This window comes from Tenrec ecaudatus, chromosome 9 (assembly GCF_050624435.1).
Source record: "Tenrec ecaudatus isolate mTenEca1 chromosome 9, mTenEca1.hap1, whole genome shotgun sequence".
Taxonomy (NCBI): Eukaryota; Metazoa; Chordata; class Mammalia; order Afrosoricida; family Tenrecidae; genus Tenrec; species Tenrec ecaudatus.
The window spans coordinates 8,876,612-8,891,596 of NC_134538.1; the positions used below are offsets into that span (position 1 = coordinate 8,876,612).

The 14,985-nt window shown below is 49.2% G+C and overlaps 1 protein-coding gene across 3 annotated transcripts in view; it reads left to right on the plus strand.

The window, feature by feature from the left end:
• Positions 1-12,704, plus strand: part of CHD2 (chromodomain helicase DNA binding protein 2) — a 159,398-nt gene extending 146,694 nt beyond the window's left edge. For 2 of the 3 annotated variants that reach the window (XM_075557880.1, XM_075557882.1), the window contains 2 exons: positions 911-1,151; positions 9,283-12,704. In XM_075557880.1, the coding sequence (XP_075413995.1) occupies positions 911-1,151; positions 9,283-9,616 (575 nt within the window). In that variant the 3' untranslated portion in view covers positions 9,617-12,704. The remainder of the gene's footprint in view (positions 1-910; positions 1,152-9,282) is intronic. The other variant, XM_075557881.1, reaches the window with a different exon arrangement.
• The last annotated feature ends 2,281 nt before the right edge of the window (positions 12,705-14,985 follow it).

Below are 14,985 nucleotides of genomic sequence, written 5' to 3' on the forward strand. Positions count from 1 at the left end.
CTGGGAGAGAGAATCCATCTCTTTCTTCGTCTAGCTTCTGGTGACTGCCAGCAGTGCTTGGTGTGTTGCACTGGCTTGTGTTCGTGTAACTCCAGCCTCTGCGTCTGTCTTTGTGTGGATTTCTTCCCTGTCTCACAGCTTCACCCTCTTGGGCTTGTGTGAAAGGGCTACCACACTTAAGTCTAGAATGAGATTCCAAGCATGATTTCATCTGCAAAAACCCCATTTTCAAATACGAGTTCCACGTGTCTATTTGTTTTGAGGAGAACGGGGCTCACAGTTTGAATTGTTCCAGCCTCCACTCCAGAGAAGCGAAGGCAGCCCTCGTGGTGCAGTGGGGCAGTGCTCAGCTTCTAATCCAAATACGAGTGACTCTACTCTGTCCTTTATGGTTGCTATGAGTCATACTCGTTTTGGCAGCCGCAGGCTTGAAGCTTGACTACCCCACCCCACCCCTGCCGCCATCCCCAGGCAAGGAGGCGAGGGAAGAATGTTAAGAATCGGTAAATAAATGCCATCAAGAAAGATGACCTGCAGGCAGATAAACTCTAGATATGTCAGTGAAAAAATACTGTCTTGAACATGTAAAACGCATTGTCAAGTTACTGTTTTTGTTGTTCTTTTGCTTGAAATCTCATACTATCTGCCCCAGAAAGGTAAGATGGTATGGAAAAAGAAAACCCACCGTTTTAATTACCATTTCAGAAGGAGAGAGGTGACGGGTCTACTTTTGTCTTAAAATGTGGAGGGCAAGAGTGTTAGGGCTCATCCCATTTTGGGGTTAACAGACAGCAACAAGGTCACAGAACAGGAAGCCCATTGGCTATCTGTGTCAGCCTTTCAGGGACAGCTGTGGTGGGAGCAAGACCTTCCCCGTTTCTCACCATTACAGGCCTTTCTACCCCTACAGATCGAGGAGACTGGCAGCGTGACAGGAAGTTCAGCTACGGTGGCGGGAACCCACCATGGGGCAGCGAGCGTCACCATCAGTATGAGCAGCACTGGTACAAGGACCACCATTATGGGGACCGGCGGCACATGGATTCCCACCGCTCTGGGAGCTACCGACCCAACAACCTGTCTCGAAAGAGGCCTTACGACCAGTACAGCAGTGACCGAGACCATCGGGGACACAGAGATTATTATGACAGGTATGCTGAACGGCCAGACCACCAGGTGCTGACTCTCCCAGGAACGTTCTGTACTCCACGAGAGGAGGGACATATCAGATGTTCAGATGTATACTTAACATCTCTGACGGGCCAGCACAGCCCTGCTAGTTAGGGATACCAAATTGGATCAGATGCCCCTGCCATCAAGGTGTCTTCCGGTTGTTAAGAGGAATCTTGATGACAGGACAGGTGGCCCTGTGTGCTGAGAGGATAGTAGAGGGTAGGGAATTAAAAAAATTTTTTTCTGAGAGCTGAGGAAGATGAGGAGATGCTGATTGTTAAGCATGGGTTGTGAAGAGGAACCAGCTAAGCAGGGAGTAGATAGATATAAGCCAGGGAAAGGCACTCAGGAAGGGGGGCTATTAGGGGAATAGGGTGAATGGGGGGGGGGGGTTTGAAAGCAATGTTTTAGTTTTATGCTCTGGACCATGAATGCAGTCTTGGTGGTCTTCTCATTTCATCTGTCTAAGAAAAGAGTTTTCTTTCTGCCTCTGAAGAACTGCAGAAAGAACTTGTAATCAGCTAGAATCATTAACCCCAATTTTTGAGCTCTCTGCTAGACTCTCAGCCAGCCTAGGTAGCAGGGATCGCCATGTGGGTACCAGCCCATGGTTCCTGACCACCAGGACCCCACAATATCATGCCTAGAGCCTCTTGAAAGTGTACCTTCTGGGACTAGAATGCCACCAATTTGCATGGTGTGAAATTGCAAGGGTTACCAAGTCGAACTAGGGCAAAAGGCTTTGTTTTTTTTTTTGTTGTTTTTTTTTTTTTTTTTAATTTTAACAATTTATTGGGGCTCATACAATTCTTTTCACAGTTCATACATATACATGCATCAATTGTATAAAGCACATCTGTACAGTCTTTGCCCTAATCATTTTTTTCTCTTTTCTTCTTTTACATTTTATTAGGGACTCATACAACTCTTACCACAATCCATACATATACATACATCAATTGTATAAAGCACATCCATACATTCCCTGCCCCAATCATTCTCAAGGCATTTGCTCTCCACTTAAGCCCCTTGCATCAGGTCCTCTTTTTTTTCCCCTCCTCCCTCCCCATTCCCCCCTCCCTCATATGCCCTTGGTCATTTATACATCGTTGTTTTGTCATATCTTGCCCTATCCGGAGTCTCCCTTCCCCCCTTCTCTGCTGTCCCTCTCCCAGGGAAGAGGTCACATGTGGATCCCTGTAATCAGTTCCCCCTTTCCAACCCACTCACCCTCCACTCTCCCAGCATCGTCCCTCACACCCTTGGTCCTGAAGGTATCATCCACCCTGGATTCCCTGTACCTCCAACCCTCATATGCACCAGTGTACAGCCTCTGTCCTATCCAGCCCTGCAAGGTAGAATTCGGATCATGGTAGTTGGGGGGAGGAAGCATCCAGGATCCGGGGGAAAGCTGTGTTCTTCATCGATACTACCTCACACCCTAATTAACCCATCTCCTTTCCTAAACCCCTCTATGAGGGGATCTCCATTGGTCGACACTTGGGCCTTGGGTCTCCACTCTGCACTTCCCCCTTCATTTAATATGATATATATATACATATATATATATACATATACACATACATACACACACTTATATCTTTTTTTTTTTTTTGCATGATGCCTTATACCTGGTCCCTTGGGCACCTCGTGATCGCACTGGCCAGTGTGCTTCTTCCATGTGGGCTTATTTGCTTCTGAGCTAGATGGCCGCTTGTTCACCTTCAAGCCTTTAAGACCCCAGACACTATCTCTTTTGATAGCCGGGCACCATCAGCTTTCTTCACCACATTTGCTTATGCACCCATTTGTCTTCAGCGATCCTATCATGGAGGTGTGCACTCAATGATATGATTTTTTGTTCTTTGATGCCTGGTAACTGATCCTTTTGGGACCACTCGCTCACTCAGGCTGGTGTGTTCTTCCATGTGGACTTTGTTGCTTCTGAGCTAGATGGCCGCTTGTTTATCTTCAAGCCTTTAAGACCCCAGTCACTATCTCTTTTGATAGCCGGGCACCATCAGCTTTCTTCACCACATTTACTTGTTCACACACTTTGGCTCCAGCCGTTGTGTCTGGAGAGTGAGCATCATAGAGTTCCAATTTAATAAAAGAAGGTATTCATGCATTGAGGGAGTGTTTGAGTAGAGGCCCAAGGTCCTTCCACCACCTTAATACTTGACCTATAAATATAGACACATAGATCTATTTCCCCATCCTCCTATATATATTTGCATGTACATGTCTTTGTCTAGACCTCCATGAATGCCCTTTGACTCCTAGCTCTTTCCTCCATCTCCCTTGACTTTCCTCCTGCCCTACTACCATGCTTCATCGCCACCTGGGCTAGAGTATACCTCTTCTCTAAGCAACCTTACCCTTGATCATTTCCCACCAGGCCTGCCACTCCCCCTTCTCTACCATTTGGGGTCCCATGTTTTTCCCTTGTCCCTGGGTTTGTTAACACCACTTCCTTACCCCCCCCTACCCCCCCACCCCAAGTCCCCCCAAAACTGTCGGTCCCGTTGTTTTTCCTCCAGATAGTTCATCCAGCCTGTCCTATTCAGACAGACCTGTGGAGTCACTAACATGCACGAAAACTAGACAGAGGAAAACAAAGCAACAGTATACAACCAGACAACAAAACAACAAAAACAAACCACTGACAAAGAACAGAATAAAACAGTTCACAAGAGAAAAGCTTGTAGTTAGTTCAGGGATCGTTTGCTGGCCCTTAGGAGCGTTTTCCAGTCCAGTCTGTTGGGGCACCACGCCCTGGCCCCGAAGTCCACTTTCAGCATTCCCTGGGGACCTTGCCACTCCATTCCCTTGCTGTTCCGCTGCACTAGGGCAAAAGGCTTTGGCTTTTAAAATTTTTTTTAACTTTGTAGCAATATGACATATTTAGCAGTAATATATATATATGATATTAAAATGGGGAAATTTCACATGAACATTTCAGTGTCTTCCCTTTTTTTCTCTTCCAGAAGATGTGGTAACATCAGGTTGAAGAGCAGCTGTCATTTTCACAGGGGACCCTGTACCCCTCATTTCTTACTCATTCTTCTTCTCTCTTGTCTCATCTGGCCCCAGTGGGCTTTTTTGCTTTTGACCCCTCCCGTGGGCTGAGTTGGCCCCGGCTCTAGGAGTGATCGGAGGCAAATGCAGCTACTCCTTTACAGCAGAGCTGAGGGGGTGCTCATGGCTCAGCCTTGCTACCAGCCGACCCCACTGCGTCAGGTGGCTTTCCCGGCTGTAGACTCAAAGTGACCCAACAGGACAGAAGAGAACTGCTGCTTTGTAGCATTTCTGTGGCTGTAAATATGTTTTAAAGTCTCATAGCAGTTTTTTTAACCTATAATTCATAGGCCATGCAATTCAGTGGGTGAACATATTAGGAAGAACTGTGTACAGTTATCATCACAAACCATTTAAGAACTTGTTCCTCTTTCTTGTACTCATTATTATTAGTTCCCCATTTCTCCCCAACTTCCCCTGCCATCACCCTAAGAAACTGTTGATCCAGTTACTCTGAGAAGATTTACCTATCCTGGTTTTAATACAAAGAAAAACGTACCCTCCTTCACCCCCCAAAAACAATACAAAGTAAAACACAAAAAATTCAAAGCAAGAGAAAGCAGAAAATAAAAACTAGAACAAATTTTAAATGGGTCAAAAGGGAGAGCAAATAATGTGTTAAATTTTAACCTTATTACATCGGCATGAATCCACTTGACAATGTATTCTGTCTGATAGCAAGGCCACTCACATCCTTGGGGAAGAGTCAGAGGAGATTCTCTTTAAAGGCTTAATTAATCCATGTGGGTGACACTGCAAGTGAAGTTTGGGTATTCACTATCAACTGTAACCACCTTCTGCAAACTGCCTGTCCAGATTTTAAGGTCCAATACATTTCCCTCCACTCGTCTTGGATTTTTTTTTCCCTGCTTTTAACTTTTATTATTTTAAGCCTAATTTATTCCCGAGCCGTGAATTTGTCCTTCTTCATTTTCTTCCGGGAAATCTTTTTCTTCTGTGCAGCCTCCTCTTCTGGTTTGGGAACGATCTGTTCCTTCTCAGTCAGGATCGTGTCGATGTGGCAGGGGAGCTCATGGATGGGTTGATCCGACCATGAGCTCTGTCAGTCCAGCGGCGCCTCTTGGGGGCTTGGTTCACCTGCATGTGCTCAATGATCAGAGAATCCACATCTAAACCCTTAAGTTCAGCATGACTTTCTGCATTTTTAAGCATGTGAAGCAAAAATTCAGCACTCTTTTTTGGGCCACCGACCCTGGGTCCAACCCAACTGTTTGGCCTGGGCACACTTGCCAACACCACCATTGTACCGTTGGAAAGGCACACACTGCTTCTGTAGAGTGACGGCTTTCAAGTGCTTGGTGGCTTTCCGGATATGCATACCTTTGGTGGCCTGGGCAGCTTCACGGGTGTTCTTGAAGTGGACCCGGAGGTTCGACCCTCTTGATTTGCAGGATTTTGTAGGGTTTTCTGGGTCAAGCGAGTAGTGAACCATTTTAGCAGGTCACCTCAGGCTGCTACAGTTAGAGGAAGAGCAGTGGGTCCTGATCCATCTTGGATTTCATTATTAACAATCCTTGGGTCACTAAAGCGGTCGTACTCTTTCTGTGTGGACACTTAATTGAGATGGCTACTTGTTTTCAGACAAGCCTTTAAGACCTCAGACGCTATTTGTTCTGATAGCCAGGCACTCTATGATTTCTTCACTACACTTGACTATATCTGCAGTGATCTCTTCATCAGGGCGAATATTGAATATGGCTATATCATGAAAATGAATTGTTCTTAGAGTAGGGCTTACAATTAAGTATGAGTTCAAAATCCATTCATATAGTTATGGCTTACCTATGCCCCTGGCTCATCTTTCTAATTTTATTGGGGACTGTTATAAATCATCCCCATGGGGCACACGGTAACTTTAGTGATAGTATGAATTTTTCCAGTGGTTCACAATTTAAAATACTGTTGAGAAAAGGAAAGTATGCATACATCGGACAGCTTTTTAGAGTAAAATACATGGATTGTTGACTTGTACAGATAAAAACTCAAGTGATTGGACACTACACGACTGATGGGGGTTGGAGCTAGGGTGAAACTTTCAATAATGCTCATTCACTAAGGCAGAACTATGCCTGTGAGTTTGGAAACCACAAATAATATGGTAGTCTTGAATTGCTAAGTGTCGGGCACCCTCAGAATAGGAGATTTGAACCAAAGTCCAATGACTTCTAAATCCATAACTTTGAGGTAGTAGTTATCTGCCGCTTCCTCACACTTTCCAGAAGCAACCAGTCTCATCTTTCTCCCTCCGCACTGTTGCTGGGTTTGAACTTCCCACCTTAGGATTAGCTGTCCAGTGCCCAACCCACCGTAGTCTGCTACAGAGACTGGCCAGTGAAGCCAAGGTCAACTGTCTCCTCTTCACTGCTGCCTCCCAGCACCATGCGGGACACACAGTAGCTATGTAATCAAATTTTTTTTTTAATGGCAGCCGCAAGATTTTGTACTTTAGGCTAACGGAAAAAGGAAAAACTTTGGATGACAGGTTTATATCTGACGTGAGTTTGGTTAACCGGTTCATTTTCTATCTGTTCCTGCTCAAGTAAGGGGATACAATGTGCTTTCTAGTCCCCTTTTTAAAAATGAGCCACTTTGAGTCTAGTGCCCTAGTACTTGTGTGCTTTGTGCAAAATGTCCTCTTGAATCTCTGTTCTTGACTATTAACTAATTGGAAGTAATTAACCTAGCATCCATGGTGGCTGAAGATGCTAGTGACAGTCATATTGTGCCCAACATTGGGCAGAGCCTTGTCTTTTCTGGCTGTCTTCTTCCCCCTTCCAGATCACAGGAGACCACACTGGGTGTCTCATCTGGCCTTTGAGGACTCAGACTAGGCCTGCAGATTTTGAAAGCCAATTAAGAAAGCCACTTGGGGAGACCCAAGTGACTTGTCCGAAGTTACATATCTTTCTCTCTCTCTCTCTTACTTTCTAATAAAATGTTTTATTATTGTTTTTATATTTTACACCATCCATTGTCACCCTTCACCCACATTTCTGTTGTTCATCCCCCTTGGGTGGGTGGGGGGTTATGTCAGTCCTTATGATTGATTCCCCCTTTCTCTTCTCCATCCCCCCCTTCCCCCTGCCCTCATGGTTTCACTGCTCCCATTATTGATCCTGTGTTCCTGAGAGATTTATCTGTCCTGGATTCTGTGTGTCGAGAACTCTTTATCTCTGACAGTGTACATGCTCCAGTCTAGCCACGGGTAGAATTGGGGTCATGCTGAGAGTGGGGGGTGGGCATTAGGCAACTAGAGGGATGTTGTGTGTTTTGTCGGTGCTATTATACTACACCCTGTCTGCTGATCTTTTCTCTGTGACCCTTGATATCCTATTGTCTACAGATGGGCTTTGGGTCTCCACTCCAACCCACCTTGTTCCCATTGGGTATGATTGTTTTGGGTCTTCTGATGCCTGATACTTGATCCTGTTCACACCTCGTGATCACACAGGCTGGTCTACTTCTTCCTTGTGGGCTTTGTTGTTTCCCTGCTAGATGGCCACTTGTTTAACTTCAAGCCTTTACGACTCCAGACGCCAAATCTTTTAATAGCCAAGCACCATCAGCTTTCTTCACCACATTTGCCATGCACCCATTTTGTCTTCAGCAATAGTGTCGGGAAGGTGAGCTTCACAGAATGCCAGGTTATTAGAGCAAAGTGTTCTTGTGTTGAGGGAGGACTTGAGTAGAGGCCCAATGTCCGTCTGCTTCCTTAATACCTAACATACAAATATATGTACATAGGCCTATATTCCTATCATATATTGATATATTTACATGTGGCATACCTATATATTTGTACCTCTATAAATGTCTTTTGCATCCAAGTTCTTTACTCTATTTCTTTTTACTTTCCTCCTATCCCTCTGCCGTGTTCGACCTTCATTCGGCTCTCTGCAATTCTTCTCGACTACATTGCCCTTGATCAAACCCCACCAGGCATTCTGTGCCCTCCTTGCTATCGGTTTTCGATATCTTGTTGTTCCCTAGGCCCTGGGTTTGTTGGCTGCCCCCTCCCTTTCTTCCACCTCCCCCTTCTGTCCTGGCCCCCCAGAACCATCAGGCCCATTGTTTTCTCCTGGGGATAGTTTATCTTTCCTCTTTTACCGATAGACAAGAAGAAGAAGAAGGGGGTAAAGGGCATAGTTCCACATCTGTCTGCTGACCCTTCTGTATGTTTTCCGATCGCATCTGATGAGGTGCCAAGCCCTGTCGTCTGATTCTGAAGAGTGCTCCAGGACTTCGTTGCTTTGTGCCCTTCGTGTTTTGCCCCAATGTCAGACCAGGCACATTTTTTTTTTTACTTCAAAGTAAGACTTGTGCCCTCCTGTAACATCATTGGGAGTACTTAAGTAGACCCATCTCATGACCACAGACAGATCTTGAAATCACAACACTCATTGTTTTCAAGGAACACATACTTCTCCTCCTGTACCGTGAATTCCTGAGAATGTCCTCTCATGAAAAGAAATAGATTCTCTTTCTTGCAGGGTTCTTGACCAGAGCCTCCCATTGAGGCTGAGCAGAAATAGTGTGATTTCTGCTGCAGGGGTCAGAGCATTTAACCCTGCACTCTTCAGTAGGGTGTGTGTGTGTGTGTGTGTGTGTGTGTGCATACGTGTGGATCATTCCTTTGCTGTTACTGATAGCATAAAATAATTTCTATGGCTCATGTTCCCCTTAGAGTGGCTCCTGTAATAGGCACGTGTTTGTGCATCCGACCAGGGTTTCCTCGAAGAGAGCATGAGTTTACATGGCCATCAGTGATTCTAGAGCTCAATGGAAACAGTGTTCTCGTGAGGGTGTGATTGCGGCCACTGTGTAGGATGGGTTTTCCTTTATTATTGCTTTAGTTTAGGTGGTTTTAGGGGACTAACCATGTTAACGTTTGCCCTCGAGTCTGTTGGAAGAACCCCTGAGTATGAGAGCACGAGGCCAAGCCGATGGGGGATAGAGATGTGGATGGGAAGCTACCTTCGGTCTCAGCTGATCCCTGGGTTTCTGTTTCAGGCACCATCATGACTCCAAGCGACGGCGATCTGATGAATTTAGGCCTCAGAATTACCACCAGCAGGATTTCCGACGAATGTCTGATCACCGGCCACCTATGGGCTACCATGGCCAGGGACCCTCGGACCATTACCGCTCTTTCCACACAGACAAACTGGGAGAGTACAAACAGCCTCTACCCCCAGTGCACCCCGGAGTCTCAGACCCTCGCTCACCACCCTCTCAGAAATCGCCTCACGACTCCAAGTCACCCCTGGATCACAGGTCTCCTTTGGAGAGATCACTAGAACAGAAAAACAACCCGGATTATAACTGGAATGTTCGGAAAACCTAAGCAACAGCTTGGAAAGGGAAGAGCTGGGGTCATCAAGCACTTGGATGTTCTTGGTCTGATCCAACAGTACCCAGTAATTTTGACCAGTGATGAGTTTCTGGACATGCTGCTGCCCGTCAGCTCACCGGCTGAAGGAGCCCTTCACCGAGGGGGGCTTGTGTCTGGTCCAGCATGGATTTGGGTCACTGCTTCTGCACTTTGGCACCCCATCTCATTCTAGCCTCGCTCTGGCCGCCTACTTTTATGGGTGCTAGCAGGAAGTGGTGACTGTGTGTACCAGCGGTATAAGGGTAGTCCCCGGGGCAGGAAGAGGGGACCCTAGCGCTGTCCATGGTCAGTGCCAGCAGCGTTCCCGGGAGGAGGGGGGAGGGCATGAGTGGAGGCTGCCAGGACTTGACTGGGCAGAGTGCGATGATTTCATTCACTAGTATGTGATTATTGCTGCTGTGGGGGAGAACGGTGGGCTTCTTGGCTCACAGGGCTTGAAGGGGAGAAGGGCAGCCCCTCGTGTATTCTGGGAGAATTGATACACTCGAGCCTGGTGATGTGGCACCCTATGGGGAGGCGGGGCCTAAAGAGAAAGAGAAACGACTTCCACAAATGTTCTCTTTCCTACTGACACTAATCTTTCCCACACCGTCTTTGTACATTTCAGAGTTGGTCTCCCGAGTGGGCCACCGCCATTCCCCCCTATGGCCGGGAAAGTGGGCTTCCTTGGGCCGACTGGAGTACTGTGAGTTGGGCAACATTGAAGTCAGCATGGGCCTTGCTTGGCTGGGGAGCGGCAGGATGAGGGTGTAAGGTGGGAGGGCAAGGAGGGTGTCGTGTGCACGCCAGGGAACCCGGACTCCCGGTGGAGTTCTGCTTACTGTGGTGGGCTGTCCATCCCGAGGAGAGGGCAGCAGCAGCAGCCCTGCCGGGATGGTGGCGCCAGGGCTGTGGGAGTGCGGTGGCGAGGAGGCGCTCGCTCGGCGCTGCGTAGGTCGGAGTGCAGCTGCACCTTCGTTGTTTCCTGTGCACAATGTGAAGCAGAGGATACCGAATCACACCTCTCGATCAGTATTTGGTCTGATGAGATAAGTTAACTTGTGGAGAACGGGTTTCTACTGCTAGCTGAAGGTTATTAGAATTATACTCGATGTTCTTTTCTTTTGTTAAGATCATGAAGTAAAGTCTGCAGACAAACCCAAGCTATTTCTTCCCCCAGGATCAGCATCCAGGGTTTGGGTGACGGAGCCGTGGGTAGTAAGACTCAACGAGGATTGGACTGAGGCAGGACCACGAGGCACGTTGTTTATGCACAAGGCACTGATGAAGCAGGAGGAGTGGGCTTTTCCTTCAAGCACGTTTTGCAGTTTGGATGCTTGGGCTGGGCCTTCAGCTTTGCTCATTTTAAACACTAGCTCTGCCAGTATTTTTAGCATAGCCAGAGGCCTGTCTAGATGAGACGGCCCACGGGTTGAACATACGGTGTGCCTGTATCTTAAATTTATGCCTGCCAAATGTCAATGTTTCGTACCTCCTGTGGGCTCCCACGGGGGGAACCTCCCAGCACTAACCTGTAGGGACTTTGTAAGGTCATGGGCACTTACTTGCTGGTATTCTGGGCAGCCCCATTATTGCCTTCACTCAGAAACCCGAGTTGAACCCGCCCTAGTGAAGCATTGAGGCATGTTGGGCGTGGGGGAGCGGCTTGCCAGAAGGGAATTCCCGGGTGATAGCCGGTCCCTGTGACTTGCGTTGGAGCTTTATTGGCCCCACCACCTTTGCACTTACCTCTGGTGGCACTTGGTTGTTCACACGTGATCTGGAGAGGAGCCACCCGAGCACAGCCAGCCCACCAAGGGCTTGCTGGGAATGCCCAGTGGGAGCAGCTAGGAGATGAAGACCTTACTCTGGCCACAAAGTAACCTACCAGTTTAGTTTTTCACTGGCAATATTCATACCATTCCAAGCTTGTCTTGCCCAAGCCAAAGATGAAGGTTAAAGTTGGCTTAGCAGGTCCTTGAGTTAGGGGAGGTCGAGGGAGAGGTGGGCCCAGGGGTCCCTTTCCTTGGGAAGTCAAACTGTGCCCCCTAGAGGAGCCAGCTGCTCCTGCAGATGGAGGGTGGGCGAAGGAAGCTGTGCCTGCCCATCTATTTCCAAAGCTGTTGCTCAAAGATCTCATCATGAGGAGAAAAGAGCTTCCTTTTGTTCACATTCAGGACGCTTAGTGCCATATAATGTAGCAAAAGGCAGTATCAACCAGATCAGTGTTAAATTTGATTGTAAAATGACAGTATCCCCATCAAAACTTCTATTTTAGGTGTTGGATTATGTTTGCAAGAGCGGATTGGGGGAAAGGGCATTTCCTCATTGACTTAAATCAGTATGAAAATTGTATGCCTAACTGAAAACCCAAAGTTTGCACAGGTAGAAGTCTCGGTTGTGGCTGAGAGGCTGCCAGAGGCGTCTTTGAAGATGGTATTCCATGAAGTCTAGCTCTGCAGGATTTAATTGTTGGGTAGAAGTAGCAGGGGCTGAGGAAGAGGGGGATTGTCAACCCTGAACAGAAACCAGGATTACCACATTAGACTGAAACCCCAAGGTCGCCAAAGGTGGCGGGCTGCTCCCCTGGCTTAGCTGCCTCCCTCAGCTCACTCTCCCACTAGCCATTCCCCAAGCCCTTGGGCGGGACCTATAGACACTGCACATCCTCAGTAGACATTCAAGCCCGGTGTCTGCCTTTGCATCCGGATGTGTGGTGCTGACGCCACTGACGTAAGAATGCACACGGGGACACTGCAACCTACAGACCAAGACCCAGCCCAGCCCGGAGCCGCCTGGTGGGCCGCTGGCTGCTGGCGGGCACAGATGACCATGACCAGGCTCCAGGCTGCTTCAGCCCATCCACTCCCCACTCGCCTGGGGCCAGATGGCTGTTGTTTCTTGTACAATTGTGGACTTTTAAACCCTGTTGACTAAACAGTAATTAATTTATATTTGTGGGAAAAAAATGCCACTGTCCTAGTGATTTCTGATGTAAATAATGTTGTTTATATAGTATGTATTAAATTTTCCTACATTGTAAAACTGCTGTACTTTTGATTCTTGTGTATTAAAAAGTGTTACTACAGATTTCTAGAATCGGGCTGACACTTGGCATTGCATTTGGTATGGGCTGTGTGTGCCTGGGGCGTCCAGAGTTTGGGGCAGCCGTGAAAAGGAGGCTTCAAACTCTCCTGTGCACCGGGCCTGGGCTTGAACTGCAGTCCCCAGGCCTGAGCAACTTCACCCACAGCCCATGGCCCTGCCTTTCGAAGGCTGATTTGGCTGGCTGCGGACAGCCGTTTGCTCAGGGCTGCCCTTCACTTCCGCCCATGTCTTCCTGGCCCCACGGGGAGGGTCCTGGGAAGACTGGCAGGCTGCATTGACAATCTGGGTTCCCGCCCTGTTCAATAAAATCCATTTTATGCGCCATCCTGCAGCCATGAGGGGGATTTAAGATTCATTCTTGGGGTTGGGGGGAACATTTCCTAATGGAAACACGGACCCATTGCTACCTCGCTGTTTAGCTTGGGGCCGAGGCAGAGGGGCCTGTCTTGCAGGCGGAGTGGGATTTTACAGATAGACCTGAATGGCTTTGAAACCAAACCAGTTGTGAAGCCTCCAGTTTTGGGTACCAAAATTGGCAGGCCTATGTGCCCGCCCAAGAGTTCGCGCCCTGACCATTGGGTGGAGAGAGCAGCAGTGTTCCGGGAGACCGGCCCGCCGCACGTGGGCAGAGGGGCCGGTGCCAGGGCCCGGAGCTCCAGGGAGGCCCAAGGGCCAAGCTATTCCTGCCCACGGAGGAACACAATCCTGCGGCAACTCAAAACTCAAACGGGGGACGTTGGGGCCATCTGATTTTAAGAACAAATGTAGTAATCCGTTTACAAAGAGTTACAACAGCAGCAGACTTCTGACTGATGTCCAAACGCTCCTTTTACTGGAAGCCCGCCCCTTCCCGCCCACAGAAAGGTCACTCCGTGATGCCCAAGGCACAGCGGCCGCCAGCGCCTAGTCTGGGCTGCCGGCTCCAAACCGAGCCGCTGAAGGAGCAGCAGCGGGGACGTTACCGAATTGGAATTCCATAGCCACGGCAGGTGGTAAATTGACTGGTCAAGGGAGGCAGCCGGAGGGACCTGCGGTCCCCATGAACGCGGACCCCAGTGCAGTCTGCCCCGTCGCTGTCTGCGAGAACCCGTCAGTTATCTGGGAGTCTTGGTGACTTCCCAGCCGGATATGTGCTTGTGGGGACATGGGGCGTGTGTGTGTGTGTGTGTGTGACGGATGTGACCTGGCCAACGCTTTGCCTCTGACCACACCATGACTTGCAGTGTGGGGACCCTGCCAAGGTTGGACTCCTTACCGCCAGCGGCTATGGGGAGAGTTTGCACACGTTTCTTCATTTCCCTTGCTTGCTCGTCAGGTTGTCACGGAGATGGGGCGCCCCGTGGGCTGGACACCTGCCATTATTTTTGGAAGGCAGTGGAAAGACGGGCTCCGGGGCAGGGCGGGGGGGGGGGGGAGCGCTGGCTGTCGCTGCTGAGAGCCCAGTTGCCGCGGGAGGTGGGCCCGCATGCTTGGGGAAAATGCAGCATCCTGAGAAACTGGGTGTGCTTCCAGGACTGTTCAGCAGAGGGCAGCACAGGCCCACAAACAGTTCCCACGGTGGAAACCCCCCTCCCTCCCCCCTCCCTCAGAGCACAACTGTGACCGCGAGGAGGCTGGGAGCAGGAGGCCGAAGGGCAGTGCGTGCGGCGGTGAGGCTGGCGTCTGGTCACCCTCGCGGGGGCCTTGGCAGCCAGGCTTGGTGCTGCCCTGCTTGGCTCTCACCTGCAGCTACAGCTCAGATTGCGTGATGTCCTCCACCCAGCTTCCCTCCCTCCCAGCAGCCACGTGTCACATGCTCCTACTGCTTCTTTGGACACCCACCTTAATCTCCTTGGCCCCTCTCGGCAGCCCAATACACACACACACACACACACACACAAGCCCCCCTCCCCCTCCAGCCTGGCTCTGCAGCCTCATATTTGAGCGTATCTCGGAGGCCTGGATGGAGCCCTTGGGGGGCACAGGGTTGACACATGGGGCTGCTAACTGCAAGGCCAGCAGTTTGCAGTGTCCAGCCGCTCTGGGGGCAAAAGACGGGACTCTCTACTTTCGTAAAGAACTGCCTCTTAGAAACTCACCGGGGTGTCTACCCGCTCCTAAAGGTTCCCTGTGAGCCGGCACCGACTCGTTGGCAGTGGATTTGGTTTCTCCCTTTCGTCATGGGGCCTAGTGGTGAGTACATGGGGTGGGCTCGGCTGCGAAGCACAAAATTAGTAGTTTAAACCGCCAGCTGC